This window comes from Pseudorca crassidens, chromosome 19, assembly GCF_039906515.1.
Source record: "Pseudorca crassidens isolate mPseCra1 chromosome 19, mPseCra1.hap1, whole genome shotgun sequence".
Classification (NCBI taxonomy): domain Eukaryota; kingdom Metazoa; phylum Chordata; class Mammalia; order Artiodactyla; family Delphinidae; genus Pseudorca; species Pseudorca crassidens.
The window spans coordinates 40,442,649-40,451,639 of record NC_090314.1 but is presented as its reverse complement, the minus strand read 5'-3'; the positions used below and the strand labels follow the sequence as shown (position 1 = coordinate 40,451,639).

The 8,991-nt window shown below is 59.1% G+C and overlaps 1 protein-coding gene across 2 annotated transcripts; it reads left to right on the top strand.

Moving 5' to 3' along the window:
- The first annotated feature begins 1,333 nt into the window (after nt 1-1,333).
- DLX4 (distal-less homeobox 4) lies at nt 1,334-8,760 on the top strand. 2 transcript variants are annotated; one of them, XM_067714832.1, is made up of 3 exons: nt 1,334-1,798; nt 5,225-5,421; nt 8,240-8,760. In XM_067714832.1, the coding sequence occupies exons 1-3, from the start codon at nt 1,534-1,536 to the stop codon at nt 8,345-8,347; spliced, it is 570 nt and encodes a 189-aa protein (XP_067570933.1). In that variant the 5' UTR covers nt 1,334-1,533; the 3' UTR covers nt 8,348-8,760. The 2 variants fall into 2 exon arrangements, with proteins under 2 accessions (XP_067570933.1, XP_067570932.1); XM_067714831.1 differs by lacking the exon at nt 8,240-8,760 and adding an exon at nt 5,829-7,014.
- The last annotated feature ends 231 nt before the right edge of the window (nt 8,761-8,991 follow it).

The window sequence follows — 8,991 nt, the reverse complement described above, 5'->3', positions numbered from 1 at the left end:
GGCGGGGTAACTGTCCGCTAACATGGAACAGCCTAAATGTGTGTGGACTGGTGTCTCCTTAGATGCATACAAGTACATACATGTTTATATGGTTGGGTTTTCTGTATTTTAGAGTGCGCACCAACAGTTTGGGTCTGTTGCGGGTCTGTGTAAGACAACCACAGTGCTTTTATTCAGGGGTGTTGCTATTCATCTTTGGGTGCGTAGGTGTGTACACATCACAGTCTGTGCTCTGCATCTGCAGATCCACACATGAACCTCTGTTCATGGAGGGATGCTAACGTGAACATCGTTGTAGACACCTGTGTGCTGGTAAACGCTAGTGTATGTTGTATTTGAATGGCGTCTCTGTGTAGTTGTGTATCTGTGGCCACAGAGACACCCACCCACCAAGATCTTAGAGGAAAGCCCTGTACACAGATGGGAAGGTTTGGCCACGGAGCCCGGCTGGCCGTATTTCCTACGCCCTCCGAGGAGCCATCAAACTGGACTTGCCTCCCGCTTTCGGATTTTGTCCGGCTTCGTGCGAGGCTTCAGCCTCAAGCGGCGCCAGGAAAGGCGTGGCGCCGCACTGGCAGAAGCTCAGACGGCGGACCCCTCCTTCGGCCTCGGGGGCCTGCGGAGCTGCGGTGTCGCAACCAAACCCTGGCCCCTGCCGGAAGCGGAAGCGACAGGGGCGGTGAGGCTCAATCGCGGCGGTCGCGGCGTGCCAGGCCAAGGGCGCCCTGCGGGGGTGTGCGCGCCGCGCGCGTGCAGGCCGGCTGGGCGCCGGGCGGTACCGCCTCCGACCCGGCGTCTGTTTACCAACAAACTGCCGGCGCTCGGCAGCGACGCATTCCGACGCGCTGAATAAGCTGCGGGGCTGGCTGGCTGCTCTCGACTCCTCTGCAGGTCCGTGGCGGCGGGATCACAACCGCCGCGCAGATCCCCCAGAGTCGGAGAGCGCGCCCGCAGGTTCCTTGCGCCCCCGCAGCCGCAGCGCCTCCGCCAAGGCTTCGCGGCCCTGTCAACTTCCTTGCGTTTCTGCGGTTATGATCGGACTGCCCCAATCGCCTTGCAACCCCGGCATCCCTCTCGGAGCTGATCCCGAGATGGCTGGGCCTGGGCCGTGCGCACCGCTCTCCTCCCATCTCCCGGTTCTGAATTTCCCTACCCAGGGCTGCCCCGGAGGGGCGGGCCCCGGCTGCAGCCCTCCATGAGGTCACCGCGCGTGGTAGCCAATCCGCGGCGTTTAAGTGGGCGGGGACCCCGTCGGGTCCCGGGAACCGAAGCCAAGAGCGAGCGGGGGGGGGGGCGGGGGGGCATGGATTTAGGGGGGAGGGGAAAAGCCATGGGGGGCACCCCCCGGAACCCCTTTCCCAGGCGCGCGCTCTCCGCTGGATGAGGCGCAGAGAGACACTTTCCCCGGGATAAGTGTGGGGGAGGCTGATTGGGGGCTCCAACGCCCGAGGCTCCGAAAAGAGAGAGTTGGCGGAGGGAGCGGACTCCGTGCGGGGCCATGGCCTAGGCCCTTCGGCCCCGGCCCCGGCCGCAATGACCTCTTTGCCCTGCCCGCTCCCTGGCCCGGACGCCTCCAAAGCCGTCTTCCCGGACATCGCCCCCGTCCCATCGGTAGTGGCTGCCTACCAGCTTGGCCTGTCCCCCGCAACCGCAGCCGCCTCCGATTTGCCCTATTCTGGGCCGTATGGCCACGTCCTGCCCTATCCCTACACTGGGCCGGCGACCCCCGGAGACTCCTACCTGCCCTGCCAGCTACCCACGGCGCCGTCTCAGCAGTCTCATCAAGAGTGGGAGCCAGGTAAGTACGGCCGGCCGCAGCGGCTCTTCCCACCTCCGGGGTCCTGCTCCAGTGAGCCCCTGAACTTCGCCCTCGCCTGGTTGGGCGCAGCTGGCGGGATTCAGACCTTACTCAGATTCCACGGGATCTGGGGTTGGGGGGAGGGCGAAGGGATGGGGCGGGAGACAGGGGGGAGGGGCGGGGGCGAGTTGATCTAGGTCTCCTTTCAAGACCGACCTGGTTTCGATTTGCAGTTATGTGAAGGCGGGTGGCAGGGCTCCCTACCCCACCCCCTTGGAGCAGCGGGGTTGTGTACCTACTTATAACGGAAAACTGAAACAATCCAGATGTGGGTGTAGGTGCCTAGCCCCTTCCCTAGGATTCTCTCCATCATGCACTCCTTCTCTCCTCCATGTCACCCCTCTCCGCGTTCTTGTCTCAGAAAGCAGTGCTCAAGCCACAGCCTGATAAGTAGAAATCAGGTCCCAGCTGGAGGGCAGTAGAAGTGGGGGTTTATTCGGGGCCCCTCCCCCTCTCCCCAGCTGGCACCCGAATGTGCCAGACCGAGACCAAAAGCTGACCTGGTAGAATCCGGGGCTAAATCCTACTACCCATTGTTCTAAGAATGTAGCCACAGGTGGGTCAGGCAGCCTCTCCTAGTAGATCTCAGCCTTCCAGCCAAAGGAACTGGCCATTCCTGTTATCTCCACCCCTTGCCTTTGGGGTAGGTCAGGCCCCAGTTACATTGCCTGGAGCACCTTTGAGCTCCTAAGAAAGTGCTCACTGGAAGGCCTCAAAGAAGCCAGGGAGCTGGCCTGTCTTCCTGGTCCTGGGCCTTGCACAGGCTGTACCCATGCAACACAGTACATACATCCATCTGTAGTGGCTTGGGTTTAGAGCTCAGTTCCCCTGCACTCCCTGTCCCCACCTAATTACCCCCACCATTGTCCTTGGCACAGTTTCCTCTAAGGATGCACATGCACTGGGTGACTTAGGGACTCAGCCAGGACCAAGATGTCTCCCTCCCTTCCCTCGTTGCTCTGCTGAGACACATGAGCTCCTAAACATCAGAGCCAGAAGCGACCCTAGAGATTCAGGAGCTTCTGAATGTAGAGATGGGCAAACTGAGGCCCAGAGAAAGGGTGTGCACGGGTCAAGGACACAGACTGTTTTCCAGGCTTGGCCCTTGCAAATTGGCTTTCACTGCATGAAGCCAGAAAAGAGGATTTTAGGGAACTTCCTCAAAGCCCCCCAAAGTTAACTGCCTTCTGTGCTAGAACTGGGGCTGCCTCTTTCCCGCTTCTGGGTCTGTGGTCGGAAGAGGAGCAGTTGGCGGGGGGTGTTTCTACAAATGATCTAGTTTCTAAAAAACGAATCCCTTGGCCTCTTCTCTTCAGTATATGCTGATGTGGTACATTTGTGTGTGCGTGTGTGTCTGTTTAGTGGGGTGGGAATAAGATAACTTTGTCCTTAAGAGAATTCTTGGAATTGGGGTTGGTATTTTCAATCCTGTCTTCTACACTCTTGCCTTCCCTTTTCTTGGTTTAAGGACGAGAGAGTGGAGGGTTCCTTTCCTTTACAAAGTTTCCCCGGATCCAACGAAAACCACACGTGTCCTGAGATTAGATTATAGCATTTACCTACTGAAACTGGGGCGTCGGGCTCACTCTAGATTAAATGATTGGGGTGTGAGAGAGGGCTTGGGGGGTCTTCCTTTTGCCGCCACTCTTGTCCACCCCAGCCTCAGGGAGAGGTTTGGCTCCAAGTGAGCTGCGTGCCACCACCCCGATGAGCAGGCAGGTGCCGCTATGGTTCAAGGGAGGCCCTTGGGCTCCTGAATCAAGACCTGGGCAGATCCAGTCGTGACTTCTGCAACTGCTGTGGAGAAAGCAGCTGTCGGGAAAGGAACTGGGAAGGGTGGGGGGGGTGTCTGCTGGCAGAGTTAGGGCGCGGAGGGCTTTGAGAGCTTAGCAGCTGGGGTAGGCTCCCCGCTAGCTCTGCCTCACGGTCCGAATTGTTTCACGCAGCCGGAGAGGCACGAGTGGTCGCCGGGGCGGTGAGCAGCCGGGTCTAAGCAGGCGAGGCCCGACAGGCGCGGGCGGGAGCGGAAACCCAACGGGTTTTCTGGGAATTGGCTGAGGCGGGGGTCGAGGGGGGTGGATCTGAGAAGCCCGCAGCGCCTGAGGCCAAGGGCGAGGGATGCGGGGGAGGTGAAGGCACAGGGTCACCGCGGCCGGTCGAGGGCGTGGAACCTGAAGTGCGGGGTGAGCCCGACCGGAGGAAGGGGGTGGGGGAGGCGGTCGGACCCCCGCTGCGTCTGGGCACCCGGGCGCAGCGCTCTGTCGACTGAGGTCGGCCGGCAGCCCTGCGAGGAATGCAACGAACCCTAAGCCCGCGGGCATTTCGGCCGCTCCGTCCTCCCCAACCCTGCTCTCTACACGAATGGTCCCAATGTCCCCGTAGAGTGGCGTAGTTGGGGCCTCCCGGATCGGAAGAGGGGAACCCCTCGCCCACCCCCATCCCGGGGCCGAGCTGTTCCCAGACCGAGATTCCTCGAGAGGCTGGGCCGGGAGGCAGGAGGTGACCAGATCTCCCGCGGCGGCACCGCAAGCGCGATCCAGCAGCGACCCAGAGGGCCTGCGCTGCCGGCGCTGCGCTCTCTCCGAACCCCGGTCACCTTCCGTGCTGGCCGGGAACCCCTCCGTGGGTGCGGCCGGGCGGAGGAGGGGGCTGCCTTGCACCACCGGGCTTCTAGGGCCCCCGAAAGCCACTACTCTAGCCAGCCAGCCTTGGCGGATGGAAGAGATGGTCACTTTTCTGGAGGCTGTGCCTCCGGAGAGGGAGGCCCTTACAATAGGGGAGGTGATGGCAAACCCTGGGGCACTTTCCATACTCTGAAGCTGGGAAGGGTGCTCATCCTGGCGTTCAAGGCCCACTCTGCCGGGCCCCTCTGACCACCCCTCTTCCGGCAGCGGGGAGGCTGCCACGCAGACACTGTCTCGGGTCTCCGAACAATGCTTTTGAGTTCCCCCCTCCCGTCCGGAACGCCCTTCCCCCGTGCTCTCCTGGCCTCAGCCCAGCCCTCGACCCAGCCCTTCTTCCCCGCCCCGCCCCAAGCTGGCGTCACCGCACGCGGCTGAACTCTGTCATCCCGCCGCTGGGCGCCGCCCCGACCCTCGCTCCGGCCAGTGACGCTGTCCCCCTTAGGGTCACAGGAGCGTTAAGAGTGGGAGCTCCCTGAGGGCAAGAACTGCGGCTAGTCCCACGTGGCACACAGTGGACGTGTGGGGTTTGAAAGGAGGGTGGAGCGGAAGGTAGAGAAGGGCCGAGCCCCAAGCCCGAGTTTTTGCTAACCCGTGGCCGGAATGCAAACGAGATGCAGATGAGCCGTGAGACGGCGCGTCAGCCCCTCTATGCGTGCACACATCGTCTCGGGCCGCCCCCCAGACCCGGAGAAGCCGCCGCTGTCCCCGGAGCCCTCGGAGCGGCGCCCGCAGGCCTCGACCAAGAAGCTCCGGAAGCCGAGGACCATCTATTCGAGTCTGCAGCTGCAGCACCTGAACCAGCGTTTCCAGCACACGCAGTACCTGGCTCTGCCCGAGAGGGCCCAGCTGGCCGCGCAGCTTGGCCTCACCCAGACACAGGTGGGGCCAGTCCCATCCTTCCTGCATGCTAACCCTCCCCGAGTGTGTTCTCTGGGAACTCACCCTCAGGTGTGAACGACTGATGAGTCCCCAAGCCCTGTTTTCACAGTTCTAGCTGGCCCCCAGTAAATTGGGGGAATGTGTTAAAAGGTGTGTGCGGGGGTGCGGGGGAGGTAGGGCGGTGATTCAGGGGGTAGAGGAGGGTACCCAGACTGGGAGAACTGTATTCTAACTCAGATGCAGGAACTCAGGGCCTTCAGGGGCTTATGGAGGGCTGGAGCGAATGTTCCCAACTTCTGCTCTTCTCCCAGGACGGCTCCCTCCCGCTGGGTCCCTTTCCCTTCGTCACTCCCTTCCACAGGCACACTCCTCCTGACCTTCCATTCTTTCCCCTTTTCTCCCCATAGGTAAAGATCTGGTTTCAGAACAAACGTTCCAAGTACAAGAAGCTCCTGAAGCAGAACTCTGGGGGACAGGAAGGGGACTTCCCTGGGAGGTCCCCCTCCCTGTCTCCCTGTTCCCCACCCCTTCCATCCCCCTGGGATCTACCCAAGGCAGGGGCCCTGCCCACCAGTGGCTATGGCAACAACTTTGGAGCCTGGTATCAGCATCACTCCCCTGATGTCCTGGCTCCACCTCAGATGATGTGAATCTGGGGAAGTGCAGGTCAGGCTCCCAGCCCTCCTCTAGCGCCCAGGCAGGACCCAGCCCACCTGCACCCCTCCTGGGCCAGGAGGAAGCCAGACCCAGATGGGTTTTCTCAGGAGGAGGAGGAGGTAGAGGAGAAAAAGGATGGGGTGGCGTCCTTTCCTCCTTGCCTCATAACCCAGACAGCCTTGGCCATTGCCCCCCACCACCACCAAGGACTGGACACCTTCCCTCCAGCTGGTCAGAGGCTCTGGAGAGAGACTCATTGGCTGGAGTTCAGACTTCCCAGGACCCCTAGTCTTGCCACTCCTCCTTGAAAGGACTGCAGTCCCGCCACAGCCTGGGGTTCAACCAGCAACAAACACTGAGTGTTTTTTCTCTTTGTGTGCCTTGGACCCTGCCCAACCCACGGGTGCGTAAAAGCAGGAGTGAAGTGGACACCCAGAGTCTCCAAGCTGACCACCATCGAGACCCACCCACTGATTTTTCCTGATTTTCCCCCCATAACTGATACACCTACTCACCATCCTATGATGTAGATGGGATGGAGTAGAGTTTTGTCCACCTATGGGTAATTTTTACCCTTTTCCTAAAAAAGCCCCTTTTCCCCATGTCTACCCACTATGAGTAGATAATGGACCCAATTACCCATCCAGTTCAATGAGTATTTATTATTAAGAGTCTGATTCCTATTCCTAATACCTAAACAAACCCACATGCACACACTCTCTGGAAGCCAGCAGGGTAACGCTTTGGGGAGAATGGGGACAAGTGTAGGTAGAGATGCCCCCAAATAGGTGGGGTGAGCCCAGCAGTTTAGCTCCTCACAGCTGTCTCTGTCGAATAGAACTGCTCGTATTTCTAACCAGTCTGACTAGCAGCCCCCAGGCTCTTACCAGCCCCCATATATAAGCATCCAGAGAGTAAAGTCTGTACAGAAACCTGGGCCTTGGCTGTGACGTATGTTCGTCTCATGACTTCTGCTCAGCTTTCTCTTCTCTCCCATCTGACCCTTCCAGCACTGAACCAGAGGCACTGGATCCTCCTCTACCACTAACTGGCTATCCGGTTCTAGCTCTGGAATGTTCTAGTAATATCCATATTTTCAGACACTCCAGTGTGAAACCAGAAGATGCTAATACAGGGAATGATCAAAGTCTGAGTGATCCTCACAGCAAATTCTCTCCTGGCCCAGTTCTGGAGGGAGCCAGGCGCCTCACAGCCCCCTGTGCCCACCTTCAGCCCAGGGAGAGCCCCTGCTCACCTTGGGGGAGGCCACACCTACTGACCCAGTCCAGTCCTCCCCTGGGAGAAGTGAGCTCCTTGGGGTGGAAAGGCCCCAATTCACCTAGTGGAAGGGGGAGCAGGAAGGAGAGGAGAAGGAGAACCCCAGAAGGAACTGGACTTCTCCATCCAACGAACATTTGTAGAGCCGCTGCTCTGTGTTAGATCCTGGGGATATCAAGGTGACCTAGGCAGACCCTGTGGGCTAACAGAGGCCAGACAATGACGAGCCAGTTGTGTGAAGTGGCAGGCTAAGGGAAGTGCAGAGGGCAGTGAGGGCATAGTCAACACACACACACGCACGCATGCGCGCACCTGGCACCCAGCAGCAGGGGGATTGAGGACAGGGGCTGCAAATAATTCGGGGAATCCAGCCCAGCCTGGCCCGAGGCCTTGGGAGAGGGGCCTCCAGTTCCAGACTAGAAGCTCCCAAGTCAAGCTTCCCTCTTACTACCTAAACCTGTCCCCAAGCAAACTGGAAAGCCCACCCGGGCACTTCTACCAACCCAGGCTGGCCACAGAGAAGCCCAAATTGGAGTCTTATGTAGGGGAGAGGGGTTATGAGAGTCAGTGGGAGCCCCCCACCTCAAAAGGGCTGCAATCAGCCCCTCCTAGGCCACCCCCATTCCCCAAAATATACATGGAGGGGTCTCCTGGGGGTGGCAAATGGCACAGGGTGGGTCAAAGACAAGCTCTAGGAGCAGTGAGGAATGAGGATGCCAGGAAGAGAAACGCCTTCCTCTTCATCCCCACCGATGCCTTCTCCTGCCCCTCACCACCCACCCCATCTCCACCGGCTCTCTCGGTAGCCCCAGCCCCAGATTCCCCCTCTGGGTCTTCTCTGAAGGCCACAGGTCCTCAAGGCAGCTGTTCCCTCCCACGGCAGGTTGCACACTCTTCTTTCCACAGACCTGAGATAAGATCTACCGCTCCATCTCGGAAAACCTCCAAAGGCGAGATTAATTGGACAGCCCGACAAGAGTCGCATCGTTAAAACAACAGCCCAGATTGTAAACTTAAGTAGCAGGAGTGTAATTACTCTTCCAGCCAGCGGCCAGCTGAGCTGACGGTGCCCCCTCTTCCCTACACCCATCCATCCTCCCTTTTCAGTGGAAACAGGAACCCTTGTCCACTTGGGAGCTGGTCCAGTTTCCCTGGGCTCCTGACTGCTGATGGAAATGAACCCCAGTGGAAGAGGTACCCCATTCCCTTCCTACAAACCACTGGAGCTGCAGAAAGGGAGGCTGTGGTTTCTTCCTGTGAGGACACCCCTCTGGGAAAATTGGGTCAGTAAGGCAGGGGGGACACTACTGAATGGTTTAGAACTGGGGTTTTGGCCTCCAAAGAGTCCTGCTCTGCTGTGTGACTTTTGGAAAGTTGCTTAACCTCTCTCTCCGCCTCCTTTCTCTCCCCCCTAAGATGGGAACACTAATAGGACCTGCTTCCCAGTGCGGTTGTGATGATGAAATGAGATGGTGCTTGTAACATGCTTGACATGGTACCTGGAGCTTAGTAAGCACTTAATAAGTGGTGTTCATAGCTGCTGTATGATTATCGAAGAGGAGAGGTCACAGCGATGCTGAATTCATACTGCCACGGCCTCCATTCACCTCCTGCCTCCAGCCCACCTGCCTCCTC